Source organism: Camponotus vicinus, unplaced genomic scaffold (genome assembly GCF_025532165.1).
Source record: "Camponotus vicinus isolate PSW18456_S1 unplaced genomic scaffold, iyCamVici1.0 SCAF_4, whole genome shotgun sequence".
NCBI lineage: Eukaryota > Metazoa > Arthropoda > Insecta > Hymenoptera > Formicidae > Camponotus > Camponotus vicinus.
The window spans coordinates 4,427,560-4,447,476 of record NW_028141976.1 but is presented as its reverse complement, the minus strand read 5'-3'; the positions used below and the strand labels follow the sequence as shown (position 1 = coordinate 4,447,476).

The 19,917-nt window shown below is 29.1% G+C and overlaps 1 protein-coding gene and 2 long non-coding RNA genes across 4 annotated transcripts; all 3 read left to right on the top strand.

The window, feature by feature from the left end:
• Positions 1-500: 500 nt before the first annotated feature.
• Positions 501-4,696, top strand: LOC145969908 (angiotensin-converting enzyme). 2 transcript variants are annotated; one of them, XM_083096233.1, is made up of 13 exons: positions 501-1,126; positions 1,500-1,637; positions 1,743-1,901; positions 2,105-2,210; positions 2,290-2,433; positions 2,533-2,836; positions 2,924-3,076; positions 3,279-3,403; positions 3,472-3,647; positions 3,843-4,003; positions 4,078-4,200; positions 4,290-4,474; positions 4,576-4,696. In XM_083096233.1, exons 1-13 carry the CDS (start codon positions 1,007-1,009, stop codon positions 4,668-4,670), a joined length of 1,989 nt encoding a protein of 662 aa, XP_082952359.1. In that variant the 5' UTR covers positions 501-1,006; the 3' UTR covers positions 4,671-4,696. The 2 variants fall into 2 exon arrangements, with proteins under 2 accessions (XP_082952359.1, XP_082952358.1); XM_083096232.1 differs by having other exon boundaries at positions 4,555-4,696.
• A 4,310-nt stretch (positions 4,697-9,006) lies between these two features.
• On the top strand, positions 9,007-10,476 carry LOC145971325 (uncharacterized). The gene is made up of 3 exons (XR_014438846.1): positions 9,007-9,519; positions 9,945-10,014; positions 10,311-10,476. It is a non-coding gene; the product is annotated as an uncharacterized LOC145971325 (long non-coding RNA).
• Positions 10,477-16,980: 6,504 nt separating this feature from the next.
• On the top strand, positions 16,981-18,450 carry LOC145971326 (uncharacterized). The gene is made up of 3 exons (XR_014438847.1): positions 16,981-17,493; positions 17,919-17,988; positions 18,285-18,450. It is a non-coding gene; the product is annotated as an uncharacterized LOC145971326 (long non-coding RNA).
• The last annotated feature ends 1,467 nt before the right edge of the window (positions 18,451-19,917 follow it).

The following is a 19,917-nucleotide window of genomic DNA, read 5'->3' as shown; positions in this document are numbered from 1 at the left end:
AGAATATTTATAGATTTGATTATTCTTAATAAAATTATAGATAAAATTTATAGATTTGATTATTCTTAATATATTATATTATTTATTTATTAAGAGTAAAAAGCATCAGATTTGATATTACTTAAGGCATAAGAGACAATCTTGTACAGTATCTATCGTATGATCATGCTGTCACTGGTTACGCCACCGGATAATTAAAGTTACGGTATTTGTCCACAGGATGAAGAAAAAGTTCGGCTATATACTTTTCTGCATATAAAATGCATCATTTTAATAAACCCCTTTTTTAATTAATATTTAGAAAAACAATAAAGTGCACAAATTTCTTTTATATATAAAATATAACTCTTTTCAACGAGACACAGCTATGAAGTTTAACGAAGGAAAATGCAAGAGATATTGCTTCGCTTCGATATAATAAATATGAGATTATAAAAATAAAATATCGAAGATTTTTATGAATTAACCATTACGAAACATTTAATGGAGCAATTGCGAAATTAAAGCGACGTAGGAAGATTTTGGCGTGTGCCGCGATGCGTTGGGTGGTTACGCTTCACGCACCGATAGTGCCTGTCCCTTCCTCTTTTCGCCCGTGGAATATCCGTCCCGGAAAGACCCGTCTCTTTTTCTGCCATGATTCAGTTTTGCCGCGACGACATCGAGCCGCTGGTTCTTCAATCAGTTGCCGAGTGATGACGACGTGATCGATAGTTTTAAAGTATACAAATTTAAAGAACATTGTCGATTTATATATGATGGGATATCATTCATGATAATTCTACTTCGTTCAAATTTTTAACGACATTATCCGACTTGGATTTGAATTATGGCTTAGTCTTCACCAAGAAAACGATATAACGACAACGACTAACACATACGATTTAAAAATATAATTATTTATGAGCGCATTGTTAAGTCATCATTGTACTTGTTCGTTTGCATTGTGATCAAGATTCTTCTTGAGAATGAAAGACATTTTAACGCGTATACGACAAAGCTCATTATGTCACTTGTTAATGCAGCGATAAACTTGCAATCAAGAATGGTGACAGTGGGAATTCGTAATCTCATTGTTTTCTGGGTTATTGTATTACGAAGCGAAGCGAATGGAAAATATTTGGAGGTAAGGTTCCGAATTGATTACAATCTTTTAAAATTATATCTCCCGTCACGCTCGGAAAATCATAGCTATTGTTCTCCAAAACACATCAATTAACTTATACTTATTTACATACTTATTTACAATTGTAATTGCCGTTTTATGCTACACTATGTGCTTAATATGTAGGTTACTGGAAATATACATTTATTCATAATTATCCTCAATTACATTATGTCAAGAGGGTACATATTTTCTTTGATTATTTTATAAATAAATAGATAATACACACACATTTAAATAACACTAATAAATTTAAGCAATTATAGCACATTATATTCAAATATTATATTTTATTCCTAAATATTCTTTTCTCCTTTTTATGTATCACTTAAAGGGTCTCAATGTAAACTTAGGAGATGCTCTTTTATTTTTGAGAGAATATGATAGTGCAGCTTCATTAATGTGTACGAGAGTGACGATGGCCCAATGGAATTTCGCGACAAACGTTACCGATGCAAATCATCAGAGAATGGTGTAACAGACTTTTTTAATTTTAAAGTGACAAATAACAGTACATATTAATAATTAAGAAATAATTTACAAGTATTTTATAACATTTATATATAATTTTTATTAGATAGACGAACAAACATTAAAATTAAAATTTGAAAGAGCATCCTGGCGGAAAGCAATCACTTTTGCTTGGAGTCGAATACCGGATCCTTTAGCAAGAAAGGAACTTAAAATGATTGTTACAAAAGGTCGGAATTCCTTGACAGATGATAAATTTAATGAGGTAAATAAATATCTTGAAATATTAAAAAATGTTATTTTTTAACTTTTTAATTGATATAACTTTATTTAAAAATGTTTAATATTAATTAATATAATTTATTTAAATTGCTGTTAAACATTAAATGATAAGTTAAATGAATATTCTTGCGATTCTATTCATATAATCGCATTCATTTATGCATTATATGTCTATTTAATTTCCAGATACACCGTTTAATAACCGAGATGAAAGAGATTTATATTAAAGCCAGAGTTTGTCCGTACAAACAAATTGAATTGAATGGAGAATGTAATTTGAATCTAGATTACGGTTTGTCATTCACTTTAAAGTGTTACAGAGAGGTAAATATACATAATATAATAGATATAACTTTTATATTTATTTTTAGATATTAATAAAATAATGGCACAATCAAAAGACTATGACGAATTATTGTATTATTGGCATGCTTGGCATGAAGCAACTGGTCCACAACTTCAAAATAAATATTTGAGATATGTCCAATTAGCTAATCGAGCAGCTAAATTAAATGGTAACAGGCTTGGATTACAAAAATGTAGCTTGATCGTGTATATAAGACACTACTTTCTATAAGAATATATTTGTAGTTCACGGAAATTTGTTTTTCTAGGTTTTGCTGATGCTAGCGATCAGATGAGGGAGTTGTTCGAAGATGAATATTTCCAGCAAAATATAGCAGAAGTGATGTCAGCCATCTCTCCGCTATACAAGAATCTTTTTACTTACGTGCGATCAAAACTGATTGAAAGATACGGCGACAGGATACGAGAGGACGGACCTTTACCGGCGCATGTTTTGGGAAATATGTGGGCTCAAAATTGGGAAAGTCTGTTCGATTTGGTGCAACCTTTTCCTGCGAGCAGAAAACTCGATGTGACTGTGGATATAATGATTCAGAGTATCACTCCAATGAGGTATTATATTCTCGAAGCGCACGATACATACTTCCTTGTATAAGCAAAATGAACAATGTTATGAGAGAATGTTTTTATGGTAAAAAGGATGTTCCAAATAGCGGAGGAGTTTTTCACTTCACTTGGAATGAAACCGATGCCGCCGGAATTTTGGAAATTTTCTATATTTGAAAAGCCCATTGACAGAGAAGTTAAATGCACTCCCAGTGCGTGGGACTTTTGCAACAGAATCGATTACAGGTCTCTTTTTTGTTATTGCTCCAAATTTTCTTTATCATAAGCTAATTTCTTATTCAATTTTGAGTTAGCTTTCTGTGTGTTTATGTAATATATAATATGTATATATATAATATACATGCATATATGTATATTATATGTGTATATTATATTAAATGAAAAAGTTAGCAATTTTTTTTAAATTGTACTTCTTATGTAATTGCAGAATAAAACAATGTACCAGAGATACAATGGAGGATTTGTTATCGACGCATTACGAAATGACACATTTGCAATATTATTTGCAATATAAGGATCATCCATTATTATTCCGAAACGAGGCAATGCCGGGTATATTTTTTTTCACACATATTGTGAAACTTGATATTGTGTTCTAATTATAATTGTTTTTTAATCAGGATTCTACGAAGCTGTTAGCGATGCGATTGGTTTATCTGTTTTTACTCCACAGCATTTGCATAAAATCGGATTGTACAAGAATTTAACAGATGATTATGATAGCAGTATAAATTTTTTGATGCTAATGGCTCTTCGTAAAGTGGCTTATATGCCGTTTGCTTATATAGTTGATCAGGTAACTAATAACGAATAAATAAATAATTAGATTTAATGCATAATCTGCATATGTATAACAGTTACATTCTATGTTTACGTAAGTTTTTTATGACATAATATTTTAAGCAAGAAATGTTTTTTTATCATATAGAAAGAAGTAACTTAAAATTCACATATAATCATATATAAATTGCATGCATTTATTTTTTTCAAGTGGAGATGGCACATTTTTAGCGATGGTGTGGAAGATATGACAGCACGTTGGTGGGAATTAAGATTGCAATATCAGGGTATTGTTCCACCTATGCCTAGATCCGAAAGGAATTTCGATCCGGCAGCAAAGTATCATATCCCAGCGGACAGTCTTTACGTCAAGTAGATATATAATAAATGTTTATTATTATATTGCAATTAGCATTTAGAGAAAAATATATCTTTTATATTTTTAGATATTTTGTAAGCATTGCCTTACAATTTCAATTGTTCCAGTCACTGTGTGAGATTTCTGGCCACACAGGCGACTTGCATACCTGTGATATTTACAGATCCCGGGAAGCAGGTCGATTATTATCGTATGTGAAGTTTACAAAAGTGCTTCAATTAAATTATTTTTATTGGAAATAAATATTTTATCACTAAAACTATGTTTCTATATTTACAGAGATGTTCTATCAATGGGATCTTCTAGACCATGGCAAGATGTTATCAGGCAAATGACAAGAGGTAGAGCAAATAGGATAGACGCTGGTGCCATGCTCAAATATTTTGAGCCTTTAAATGCGTGGTTAAAACGACAAAATAAGATGCAGCCTGTGATCGGCTGGATCACGAATCACGATGACAGAGGTTCGATCAAATTAATACTTATCTAATGATACTTGAATATACCATTCAAGAAAAGCGCAAAGTGTACCTTGTAAAAATAGGAATTTTTCATTTTGTTTCAGCATTGTTCGCCGAATGGTATCAAAATAATGCAGAAAAAATTAAATTATGGAGTTTATTCCCTCTACTGCTCGTTTGCAAAGCTTTTATTTATTAATGATTAATGTATCTGATTCGAAAAGTATAAACTCATATGTACAAAATTTCTTATATTATATTGTTATAAAAAAGTGTTATTTTAATTTAAATTACTATATATGTAAAAATTGTATTTATATAAAAATATTTCTTATTATATTTATTGTGAACGTTTTCATGCTTTAATGTTTCGACATTTTTCTTTCTATTCTAATCGTAATATTAATTGACAGATTATTAATAGATCGAATGTTTCAAGAAATACAAACTTCTGTTTCAGAAATTAAAAGTAATTCATAAAAATTATTTATCATATTTATATATTATTTTCAAAATAATGAATTAATTAATTAATTGTTTCTTACATAATCAATTAAGTAATCTATAAATTAAAATTCTTCTATAATTTAATATTTCGCGTGTATATTTTATAATACGTCGAATATTTCGGCAACGAATTGCCACTAACATATTCAGCCTTGGTAACTTAAACAGAAACACGTTATTGTTTACATTTTACCGTCTCGCTGTCATTCGTACGAAGACACTCGAAGAGTTAAAATAATAACGCCAAACGCTTCGCGGTTCTTTTCTAAACGCGATTGTAATTAATATGGAAACACAATTAATATCCTAATTATTATAATTAATGATTATTAAACTCTTGAACAACACGAAACTATTCTGACGATATATTTTTATGAAATCATTTATTATCACAAATAAAAATTAAAGTAAAGAGGACGAAACCATAAATTTCGTTGTAATCCTTCAATTATCGATCCTTATTATAATCGTTTCTCTAACAATACTTGCTCGAGTAAAGTATATTTCAAATCCGATGTTTCAAATTAAAATACGGGCATAAATTAAACTTAGAGTTACAAATATATTTTATCCGTATTATTCGTTCTACTTGATAATCTAAATATAATTTGAATTATGAGAGAACACGAAATAAAACAATCGAATTACAGATGCAAATAATTAGCATAACGAAAGGCTCCGTGATAAATTGTTTAATAAATAATCACTTTTAATCAATAAATTAAAATACTTCTATAATTTAATATTCCGCGTTAGCGTATATTTTATAATATATAAAATATTTCGGCAACGAATTATCGATAACACGGTGTTCGACTTTGGCAATACAAAAAATAAACAGTAGCGCGCTATGTTAAAGCTTTAATATTAGAATTAACCATATTTTGACCAATGCTTTAAATTTTCTCAATCCTTCTTATTAAACAATATACAATTTAATCGAAAATTGATTAAATGATAGAAATCCAAAATATTAAATAATTACTTCAATCGTTGCGATTTTTACGGACAATAATAATTATTATAATATTTAGAGTCACAAATATATTTCATCCGTGTTACTTTATCGTTCTATTTGACAATCTAAATGTAATTTGGATTGTGAGAGAACACGAAGTAAATCAATCGAATTATAGATGCAAATAATTAGCATAATGAAAGGATAAATTGTTTAATAAATAATCAATTTTAATCAATAAATTAAAATACTCCATTAATTTAATATTCCGCGTTAATGTACATTTTATAATATATAAAATATTTTGGCAACGAATTATTGATAACACGGTGTTCGACTTTGGCAATATAAAATATAAACAGTAGCGCGCTATGTTTCGGCTTTGTCATCATTCGCACGGTGACTCTCCAGTAATAAGATAGTGGTGAGAAACGTTTCGTATTGTATTGTAATTTTTTTACTAAACACGATTACGATTAGTATCGAAACATAATTTGCTTTGAATATTAATATAAATTAATTAATTAAAAATTAATTCACGACATGAAACTGTATCGCAACTATAAATCTTTATCGAATCGCAATCATTCATTACCGTGATTAAAAATTGAAACAAAATATACATAAAAGGGGATAAGAGACTTAATTATGTTATGAACTTTCGATCATTGATGCTTATTATATTTCATTAACAATATTAGAATTAATTATATTTCATCCAATACCTTAAATTTTAACAATCCTTGTTAATTAAACAATGTACAATTTAATCGAGAATCGATTAAATGATAAGAATCCAAAATGTTAAATAATTGCTTCGATCGTTACGATTTTTACGGACAATAATTATTATTTCAATACCTAGAATCACAAATATATTTCATCCGTGTTACTTTATCGTTCTACTTGAAAATCTAAAAATAATTTGGATTATGAGAGAATACAAAGTAAAACAATCGAATTATAGATGCAAATAAATAGCATAACGAAAGGCTCCGTGATAAATTGTTAAAAAATAATCAATTTAAATACTTCTATAATTCTATAATATATTCTATATTCTATATTCTATAATTCTGTATTCTATAATATCTTCAATAAATTAAAATACTTCTATAATTTAATATTCCGCGCGCGAATATTTTATATTACAGAAAATATTTCGGCAACGAGAGAATTATCAATAACACCGTGTTCGACCTTGATAAACAGTATCGCGCTATTGTTAATACGTTACATGGCTTTATTATCATTCGCACAGGAACCTTGAGCAATAAAGTAGTGACGTTTCATATATTATCAAATTCTTTCGTTACATAGTCGACCCTGGCGATATAAACAGTACCGCGGTAATGTTCTTGACTTACAATCATTCGCTCAGTGGCTCTTGAGCAGTGAAGTAGTGATGTGAGACGGTTCATATATTATCAAATTCTTTCTCTAAACACAATTGCAAGTGCAACGAGGAACTTTTCGTGAATAAGTGTAAGTGCAACGAGGATTAAAGTGCCACGAGAAAAGAGCGAAGGAAGCAAAAGAAAAAAGAAGGTTTGGAAGTGGATGGATCAATAAGATATGATGTAAGTCATTAATATAAATTATTTATCACATTCATTATTTATTATATTGTTGCGTCCCCGCGTCCCGTCCCGCTGAATGTATTTGTCACCCGTTGAATTCTTTCGAAGAAGATCGTTTCCGCGCGCGTTGTCAAGATATTGTTATAAACAACGACTGTCAGAGAGTCTGAGCCCAGCTGTCAAACTATGCGAACGCGCGTCTATCCGTGATCCGTTTTACGATTATTCTGAATTCTTGTATGTTACTCGTGGTTTATTAAAGTTCTTGTGTACCTTATATATAAACCGCGTTATTATTTACTGCGCGATCGTCAGCGTGTGCCGATCGATTGTGTCGCGCGTGTTCGATATATATCGTTCCGCGGACGCAACAATATATAAATTATTTATCAATAGTATATAAATAGTATTTAAAATATATTTCTCGTTTGGTTTTATTTCTTTAATTGTGATTCAATAGTAATTTTAAATTGTAACGCAGAAAAAATAGAAAAAAATAGAAATTTTTTGATTTATCATATTTTTAAAAGTTTATATCTAAGAAATATAAATTATTTTGTAATTACGATTTATAACATTAAAATATATCTATTTAAAAATAAAAATTAATTGCGCGCAATAATTAGTTTTAAAATCAATTATTTTGAACATTGTTTTATATAATAGATTTTCTCTTATCTTTTATATTTTTATTTATCGTTTATATTTGCAAATTAAAATTCAAATAGTATATTACAAAATAAATTATATATTATATTATATATAAAATTATATATGATATAACCCTCCCATGGGGTACACCTTGTCGCGGTGGGAGGGCTTAGTACTTGGATGGTGCCTTGAGGTTTATCTTAAATTTTTCTATTTATGATAAATCTTAAGGTGCCTGAATGGGAAGCTAAGTACCCTTTCGCGTCATCGGTGCCGTCAACGTGCCGCGGACGGCAAGCGCTTCGTCAACGCGTCGCGTTTTCGCGTTGTAGTAGGTATCTCGCGTCGTCGCGTTTTCGCGGAACTTTTGGACTTTTTCATATAAAAATCCCAATTTCATTTATTGTCACGAGTCTCTACTTCCGATGCCAATTAACTGGGATGTTTCACCGAGTTTGCACACGTTGCTATGCAACGTACACTCGCGCCTTGTGCATCGCGGCACTTGGTGATGCCGGCCGCGCAGAACGTATGTCCAGTACAAAATGTACATGGGCGCGCGGGTTCGAGCTTCGCGCTCGATCGGCTTAGTGATGGTCACGCTCTACTTCGTCAAGTGATTCGGCCCGAATTGTCTAGGACTCGATCGATTGTTCGGAATGGTCGTTAATGGGTCCCTTCTCTTTGCTCGTCTACAGCCACACGCCCAGCGTGTGTTAACCCTGTCGAGGAGTCGAGTGGATTCCCCTAGGCACGATTTTCGCTCGGTAAAAGGGGTTGCCTCCCCATTTTCTAAATTGCTGAATGTTAGCATTTAAAAAATGTGGGTATCCTCTTCTTTTACCGTCTACCAGCCTTGTGTACTGCGCTAGTGATATAGCATCCGTGCGGGTCACCTGAAATCGTGCTTAGCGGGTCCAGGTTCGATACGAGATAGGATAATTATGCGCGAAAAAGAGCTGGTGAACTTCATTTTCCTCTATTTCCGTCAATCGTTTCGTCTTCTTTCCGGTTTGGGCCTAGTCCTTGCTCGTTGTATCGTTGCATTCCCGACCTGTTGACTCGAAGCTGAATCTCGTAAGTGAAATGGGATTTTCGCTCGTACCGAAACCGGGAGTGCCGTTCAAAGTATATACATATTAAGTATATACATCGCGCGATCAAATATAAAATTTTTAATCGCATCGAAATAGTGCGGACACCGTTAAGTATCGCGCGTAAAATAGCGAAAATAGCGATATAAAAATATCGCTCGTGAGTGCGGGAGTGCCGTTGAAAGTATCGCGCGTTAACAACATCAGAGAAGGAGGAGGCCTGGGAGAAACATCAGGCACCGGTAAAGCAATTCTATGGTAAATAAATTATCGCTTATATATAATTTATTAATTGCGTACGCGAGATTTAAAGTAAGTAATTAATCGCGTAATTTAACTTTTTATTTACATGACTTAAACAAGAGAAAAAGTGAGAAATTTTTACATGAAAACTGTAATCTAAAAGTTTTTACTTTCGAATAGCTTTTAATAGAATTATTAAATCATTAAACTTATTAAAAAGAATTATAATTTATTAATAGAATTATAATTATAAACTTATTAATAGAAATATTAAATTATTAGTTAAATCTTTAGTAGAATCTTTTTCAAAATTTATAAAATTGTTTATCTGCTTATTGTTATATGAGTCGGATATAAAATTAAATGCATATAATAATAATTTTTTGAAATGTTAATTTTTTGACCGTGACTACAATTGGAATCTTCTTTGTATGTTACAGATCAATGAACTATTGTGAGAGGAGGAGGAGGCCTGGGAGAGGCATCTTGCATCGGCGGAGCAACCTGATGGTGAGTATCTATTATTTGTATATCAATTGTTATAAATTGTTATAAACGAACAATAATCCGATCTTATTATTTAAATGAATTAAAGAAAAACTTAGAGAGAGAATGATTTTTATAAAAATTATATAAAAGTTTTTATTTAAAAACAGTTTCAAAATTTATAAAATTTTTCCAGACGTGTTTATCTCTGCTTATTATTTTACACATCGGATATAAAATTCCTTACAATAAAATTTTTTTTAAATATTGATTGCATTTTGAGCATTATTATAAATGAATTTTATATTTGTATGTTATAGACAACGTAGCTTCGATAACTCCGCTGTTGCGCATCAGTGCCGGTGAGTGAGAAAAACTTTTATTTAACTTTAAGGTAACGGATTTGTAGAGATTGTAGATGTAGATGTAGATATAGATTGTAGATTGTAGAATGTAGATTGTAGATAAATCCGTTGCCTTAAAATGGATGAGCTAGGATAGATTAAATTAAATAACTTTTAATAAGTTCTTTCGAGATGCTTTGCATCTATTGCAAAAATATATTGAAGTATTAATTAAAAAAAGAAGATCAAGAAAAGTTTTTTTATAAAGATGTTGTCTAATTTATTAAATAAAAAACACGCATTAATAATTCTATCAATTTTATCAATTTCTGATGCTACTTTATTTTTATACGCGCATTTAACTTATTCTAATTTCTTAGCTCATCCATCGTAGAATTTGTTTGTAGAATTTGTAGAATTTGTTTTATTAGTTTTAAACTTTACTTTAACTTAATATAAAGCCAAATGATTAATTCATTAAATAACTTGTAACATGATAATAAATAACTTACCATATAGCCGTGTTAGCAATTTCATATAATATATAGAAATTTGTTATTGAAATTTTTTGGCTTTATTTTAGTCAAAATAAAGTTATATTTAAATATACGAACGATCGTTACGATGAGCGTGAAACATTTACGCTATTACGGTAATTAACCGGCAAAAGAAGGAGTTTTTATCTTCTTTTTCGATCTCTGATTAGAGATCGAGCGAGAAAGTGGTCAGGATCAACGAAAGGTAGGGTCAACTGGCCTGAAGAAAAGCTCGCACGCGGTTAGGGAATGTAATTAGGGTATTGATTAAAATATATATGATTAGAGATAGGTTCCCCAAATCTCGAATAATTTTCGTTAATCAGGAAGTAGGGTTGTTAGGATTCATAGGGTTGTTAAGATCATAGGGTTGTTAGGACTTATAAGGTTGTTAAGATCATTATTTCTTTCAATTCTTTTAATATTCCAATAATCCTAGGTATAAATTAAAATTATTTTAAAAAATTAAATTGAATTTATTTTTAAAAATGTTGTAAAAATAAATATAACATGTTAAAAATAAAAATAAAAATGTTTTAAAAATAAAATTATTTAAATTTTCAAAATTTTCAGGAATATTAAAGAAATTGCATAATTATTAATGTTTAAGAAATATCTTAACATGTTATATTTTATTTTAAAAATATATTAAAAATATATGTGTATTAAGTTAAATAATATTAAATCCAAATGTTACTGCTGTCAATATCAAATTATTTATGTTATTAAACATTTGAATAAATTGAATATATTTATTTGATATTGATAGCATCATAAACTTGTAAATAGTTATAATTGTATCTTAAATATAATTTAATATTGATATTATCATTATGAAATACAATACAATTGTAAGATGTTTTAAAAATAAAAATGTTTTAAAAATGAAATTTAAATTATTAAAATTATTTTCAGAAATATTAAAGAAATTGCATAATTATTAATGTTTATATCTTAACATGTTATATTTTATTTCAAGAATTAAAAATATATGCGTATTAAGTTTAATAATATTAAATCCAAATGTGTTAATGCTATCTCAATATCAAATTATTTATGTTATTAAATATTTGAATAAATCGAATATATTATCTTTAATAGTCTGCGCTTTAGTCTTTAATAGTAATGCAAATATTTTTTTTACTATTTAAAAGACGATCGATAATTTTAATAATGACTGTTTTAATTGCAATTATTTACATTATATAAACTTTATTAAACTGTAATTATTATATCGATTTTTAGGGGGATTTTGATAAAATCATTCGTTATTTTCTATTAAACATGGCGATAATGCAATTTTTTAATTATATATTAATTATATTTTAATTATATTTAGAATTGTAAAGTTTTAAGATTTATTTTATTTTATTTAACTAATCATACGCGAAATACAATATGTATTTTCAATATGTATTTTCTCAATCACGACATTTATATAAAATTGTGTATTAATCGCAAACGAATATTGTCGATTTATTTATTCGTCGTGTTTTCTCGCAAATTTTAAATCGTGATTTATTTTGTCTTAAATTTATTAAATTATTTAATTTAATCTTTGATTTACATCGAAGCTTGCTCTATCTTTATGCGTTTTGAATATTTCTTTTAGATAGTCTGCACAAAATGCACCAATAATTCAAATATTTTCTTTGACAATCGAAGAAACGATCAATTTTATTAATGACTTTTTTTGATCATGATTATTTACGTTTATACGTTATTTATATAAAACTAATTAAATTTTATTATTGTATGTGATTATTAATAATAAATATCGCGTAATTAATCATCACTAATCAGTCTAGTCTGGTCTATGTAAAAATTCTTAATAAATTTTATATTAGACGTATACTTTGAACACTTTCGTGTAATAAATTTTATTTTGTATTAAGTTTCAAATTATATTTTATATTAAATTTGTATTATATTTTGTCATATATTTTGTAATACATATATTTGTAATGTAAGTATTTTTATGTTAATTAATAATTTAATATGTTTATGTTAGTATGTTAGTAGGTTTATGTTAATATTTTTTATGTTAGTTAATAATTTAATATTTTGTAATGTGTTTTTTATGTAATTGCAAATTAATTGTAATTTACGTTGTATATATTATAATTATGTAATATATATTTTATATATGTATTATATTTTCTGTTTGGAAACTCTGTATTAAAAGAAAATTAAAATTAAATTAAAATTAAATTAAAATAAAAAAATAAAAAAAATTTTTCCTCCTCGATGTATCTCTACCTTAACGAAGGCATTTGCCGGGTGAGGAGGTTTGCGTACTCTCGTGAACCTGAGACCTATGCCGGCGGTAATGTACGCCGATATTCATATAGATTATTCTTATACATATTTAAGATCATTTTAAATATATTTTATTATATCATTTTAAATATATTCTTAGATTGCGTTTTAAGATTTCGTTCAGTTATTAAAATAGTTGTACAACATTTTCCAACTTATTGAAGATGGTCTTAATTATAAGAGTGAATTATGAATATCGGCCGTAGTTACCGGTAGGGTCATCCAAGCCGGACAGGTCGAAGGGGAAGAGTCAGACTAAGAGAGATACACAAAAATACATATATATTATATATAATATTTTTAAATAAATCAGAAATAAAAGAAATAGCAATTGAGAGAGTAGAAAAAAGTTTTTGTGTGATTTGAACACTTTTTAAGCATTCCTGACTATAAATGGCTAAAAGATAAAAATCATCACGATAAACATCATAAGAAGGAAGAAACGCGACAAGTGCCTATGGTCTTGAGAATGCAACAATCCATAACAATCTAAAGATTCAAAGAAGAGAATGCGTTGGATAAAAATGCACAGTAAGAACGAAAAAACAGCTTGCAATTATATACGATCCGTTAATAATAATATTTTATAATTATGTTACATTTTATAATTTAGTAATATTTTTCTATTATAGAAACTATAGTAAAATATTATAAAACATGTTTGCTATATAGAGTGAAACTTTCGAAAACAAATCTTATATAAAGGAAAAAGCATTTGAGATATTTTGCAATGTCTGTATTTTTGGAGCATTTTTGGAGCATTTTTGGAGCATTTTTGGATCTTTATACACTGATACCTCAGAAGAATCATTTTGACAAATTCTATATATGCATTACTAATTAAAATCTAATTATTTAAAAAAATTGATGAACATCAAAGCTCAATTTACGGCTAAATATTGTTAGTAATTGATACTATATAATACAGTACTTAAAATTATTTTAATATATAATTCTCTCTTCCTCTCTCTCTCTCTCTCTCACCCTTAAAAAAATTCATTTTAATCTTTTATCTTATATAATAATTAAGACATATATTATACACAGAAAAAAATTATTAATCAAAAATTATTAACTTGACTAAATGCATTTATTTCGTTATCGTTTCTTTAGCCCGACAGTGAAATCGCATGATCGAGTAATTAACAAAAAGATTCGTGATACATCAATCGTATAATAAATTAATAATTTAAAATACTTCTCTACATTAGTTTAATATATCGCGTAGATATATATGTCATAATATATAAAATATTTTTGCAACAAATTAATAATAATACCGCGTTCGATCTTTGCAACATATAATGCATTGATATTTAAAAGTGTTATGGTTCTTATCATTCGCGCAATGATATTTGAGCAGAAAAATGACGCGAGAAGCTCCGTCAAATTCCTTTTCTAAACGCGATTGATTTGATAAGTACATTGAAAAATAGTACATTGAAAAATAATTTGATATGGTTAACACTTAATTTCATATATGTTAAATAATACGTAAAATTACGTCGCGACGATAGATCTCAAAATGCATATTTCACGATGTATACAATTTAATCGAGAATCGATTAAGTGATACAAATCCAAAATATCAAATAATCATTTCGATTATTGCGATCTTTACGGGCAATAATTATTATTTTAATACTTAAAGTCAAATATATTTCATCCGTGTTACTTTATCATTTTACTTGACAATCTAAACATAATTTGGATTATCAGGGAACACGAAATAAAACAATCGAATTATAAATGCAAATAATTATAATAACGAAAGACTTCATGACGAGTAGTTTAATAAATAATCAATTAATCTTAATCAATAAATTAAAATACTTCTATAATTTAATATTCCGCGCACGAATATTTTATATTATAGAAAATATTTCGGCAACGAGAGAATTATCAATAACACCGTGTTCGACCTTGATAAACAGTATCGCGCTATTGTTAATACGTTACACGGCTTTATTATCATTCGCACAGGAACCTTGAGCAATAAAGTAGTGACGTTTCATATATTATCAAATTCTTTCGTTACATAGTCGACCCTGGCGATATAAACAGTACCGCGGTAATGTTCTTGACTTACAATCATTCGCTCAGTGGCTCTTGAGCAGTGAAGTAGTGATGTGAGACGGTTCATATATTATCAAATTCTTTCTCTAAACACAATTGCAAGTGCAACGAGGAACTTTTCGTGAATAAGTGTAAGTGCAACGAGGATTAAAGTGCCACGAGAAAAGAGCGAAGGAAGCAAAAGAAAAAAGAAGGTTTGGAAGTGGATGGATCAATAAGATATGATGTAAGTCATTAATATAAATTATTTATCACATTCATTATTTATTATATTGTTGCGTCCCCGCGTCCCGTCCCGCTGAATGTATTCGTCACCCGTTGAATTCTTTCGAAGAAGATCGTTTTCGCGCGCGTTGTCAAGATATTGTTATAACAACGACTGTCAGAGAGTCTAAGCCCAGCTGTCAAGTTGTGCGGACGTGCGTCTATTTGTGATCCGTTTTACGATTATTCTGAATTCTTGTATGTTACTCGTGGTTTATTAAAGTTCTTGTGTACCTTATATATAAACCGCGTTATTATTTACTGCGCGATCGTCAGCGTGTGCCGATCGATTGTGTCGCGCGTGTTCGATATATATCGTTCCGCGGACGCAACAATATATAAATTATTTATCAATAGTATATAAATAGTATTTAAAATATATTTCTCGTTTGGTTTTATTTCTTTAATTGTGATTCAATAGTAATTTTAAATTGTAACGCAGAAAAAATAGAAAAAAATAGAAATTTTTTGATTTATCATATTTTTAAAAGTTTATATCTAAGAAATATAAATTATTTTGTAATTACGATTTATAACATTAAAATATATCTATTTAAAAATAAAAATTAATTGCGCGCAATAATTAGTTTTAAAATCAATTATTTTGAACATTGTTTTATATAATAGATTTTCTCTTATCTTTTATATTTTTATTTATCGTTTATATTTGCAAATTAAAATTCAAATAGTATATTACAAAATAAATTATATATTATATTATATATAAAATTATATATGATATAACCCTCCCATGGGGTACACCTTGTCGCGGTGGGAGGGCTTAGTACTTGGATGGTGCCTTGAGGTTTATCTTAAATTTTTCTATTTATGATAAATCTTAAGGTGCCTGAATGGGAAGCTAAGTACCCTTTCGCGTCATCGGTGCCGTCAACGTGCCGCGGACGGCAAGCGCTTCGTCAACGCGTCGCGTTTTCGCGTTGTAGTAGGTATCTCGCGTCGTCGCGTTTTCGCGGAACTTTTGGACTTTTTCATATAAAAATCCCAATTTCATTTATTGTCACGAGTCTCTACTTCCGATGCCAATTAACTGGGATGTTTCACCGAGTTTGCACACGTTGCTATGCAACGTACACTCGCGCCTTGTGCATCGCGGCACTTGGTGATGCCGGCCGCGCAGAACGTATGTCCAGTACAAAATGTACATGGGCGCGCGGGTTCGAGCTTCGCGCTCGATCGGCTTAGTGATGGTCACGCTCTACTTCGTCAAGTGATTCGGCCCGAATTGTCTAGGACTCGATCGATTGTTCGGAATGGTCGTTAATGGGTCCCTTCTCTTTGCTCGTCTACAGCCACACGCCCAGCGTGTGTTAACCCTGTCGAGGAGTCGAGTGGATTCCCCTAGGCACGATTTTCGCTCGGTAAAAGGGGTTGCCTCCCCATTTTCTAAATTGCTGAATGTTAGCATTTAAAAAATGTGGGTATCCTCTTCTTTTACCGTCTACCAGCCTTGTGTACTGCGCTAGTGATATAGCATCCGTGCGGGTCACCTGAAATCGTGCTTAGCGGGTCCAGGTTCGATACGAGATAGGATAATTATGCGCGAAAAAGAGCTGGTGAACTTCATTTTCCTCTATTTCCGTCAATCGTTTCGTCTTCTTTCCGGTTTGGGCCTAGTCCTTGCTCGTTGTATCGTTGCATTCCCGACCTGTTGACTCGAAGCTGAATCTCGTAAGTGAAATGGGATTTTCGCTCGTACCGAAACCGGGAGTGCCGTTCAAAGTATATACATATTAAGTATATACATCGCGCGATCAAATATAAAATTTTTAATCGCATCGAAATAGTGCGGACACCGTTAAGTATCGCGCGTAAAATAGCGAAAATAGCGATATAAAAATATCGCTCGTGAGTGCGGGAGTGCCGTTGAAAGTATCGCGCGTTAACAACATCAGAGAAGGAGGAGGCCTGGGAGAAACATCAGGCACCGGTAAAGCAATTCTATGGTAAATAAATTATCGCTTATATATAATTTATTAATTGCGTACGCGAGATTTAAAGTAAGTAATTAATCGCGTAATTTAACTTTTTATTTACATGACTTAAACAAGAGAAAAAGTGAGAAATTTTTACATGAAAACTGTAATCTAAAAGTTTTTACTTTCGAATAGCTTTTAATAGAATTATTAAATCATTAAACTTATTAAAAAGAATTATAATTTATTAATAGAATTATAATTATAAACTTATTAATAGAAATATTAAATTATTAGTTAAATCTTTAGTAGAATCTTTTTCAAAATTTATAAAATTGTTTATCTGCTTATTGTTATATGAGTCGGATATAAAATTAAATGCATATAATAATAATTTTTTGAAATGTTAATTTTTTGACCGTGACTACAATTGGAATCTTCTTTGTATGTTACAGATCAATGAACTATTGTGAGAGGAGGAGGAGGCCTGGGAGAGGCATCTTGCATCGGCGGAGCAACCTGATGGTGAGTATCTATTATTTGTATATCAATTGTTATAAATTGTTATAAACGAACAATAATCCGATCTTATTATTTAAATGAATTAAAGAAAAACTTAGAGAGAGAATGATTTTTATAAAAATTATATAAAAGTTTTTATTTAAAAACAGTTTCAAAATTTATAAAATTTTTCCAGACGTGTTTATCTCTGCTTATTATTTTACACATCGGATATAAAATTCCTTACAATAAAATTTTTTTTAAATATTGATTGCATTTTGAGCATTATTATAAATGAATTTTATATTTGTATGTTATAGACAACGTAGCTTCGATAACTCCGCTGTTGCGCATCAGTGCCGGTGAGTGAGAAAAACTTTTATTTAACTTTAAGGTAACGGATTTGTAGAGATTGTAGATGTAGATGTAGATATAGATTGTAGATTGTAGAATGTAGATTGTAGATAAATCCGTTGCCTTAAAATGGATGAGCTAGGATAGATTAAATTAAATAACTTTTAATAAGTTCTTTCGAGATGCTTTGCATCTATTGCAAAAATATATTGAAGTATTAATTAAAAAAAGAAGATCAAGAAAAGTTTTTTTATAAAGATGTTGTCTAATTTATTAAATAAAAAACACGCATTAATAATTCTATCAATTTTATCAATTTCTGATGCTACTTTATTTTTATACGCGCATTTAACTTATTCTAATTTCTTAGCTCATCCATCGTAGAATTTGTTTGTAGAATTTGTAGAATTTGTTTTATTAGTTTTAAACTTTACTTTAACTTAATATAAAGCCAAATGATTAATTCATTAAATAACTTGTAACATGATAATAAATAACTTACCATATAGCCGTGTTAGCAATTTCATATAATATATAGAAATTTGTTATTGAAATTTTTTGGCTTTATTTTAGTCAAAATAAAGTTATATTTAAATATACGAACGATCGTAAAATCGAACGATCGTTACGATGAGCGTGAAACATTTACGCTATTACGGTAATTAACCGGCAAAAGAAGGAGTTTTTATCTTCTTTTTCGATCTCTGATTAGAGATCGAGCGAGAAAGTGGTCAGGATCAACGAAAGGTAGGGTCAACTGGCCTGAAGAAAAGCTCGCACGCGGTTAGGGAATGTAATTAGGGTATTGATTAAAATATATATGATTAGAGATAGGTTCCCCAAATCTCGAATAATTTTCGTTAATCAGGAAGTAGGGTTGTTAGGATTCATAGGGTTGTTAAGATCATAGGGTTGTTAGGACTTATAAGGTTGTTAAGATCATTATTTCTTTCAATTCTTTTAATATTCCAATAATCCTAGGTATAAATTAAAATTATTTTAAAAAATTAAATTGAATTTATTTTTAAAAATGTTGTAAAAATAAATATAACATGTTAAAAATAAAAATAAAAATGTTTTAAAAATAAAATTATTTAAATTTTCAAAATTTTCAGGAATATTAAAGAAATTGCATAATTATTAATGTTTAAGAAATATCTTAACATGTTATATTTTATTTTAAAAATATATTAAAAATATATGTGTATTAAGTTAAATAATATTAAATCCAAATGTTACTGCTGTCAATATCAAATTATTTATGTTATTAAACATTTGAATAAATTGAATATATTTATTTGATATTGATAGCATCATAAACTTGTAAATAGTTATAATTGTATCTTAAATATAATTTAATATTGATATTATCATTATGAAATACAATACAATTGTAAGATGTTTTAAAAATAAAAATGTTTTAAAAATGAAATTTAAATTATTAAAATTATTTTCAGAAATATTAAAGAAATTGCATAATTATTAATGTTTATATCTTAACATGTTATATTTTATTTCAAGAATTAAAAATATATGCGTATTAAGTTTAATAATATTAAATCCAAATGTGTTAATGCTATCTCAATATCAAATTATTTA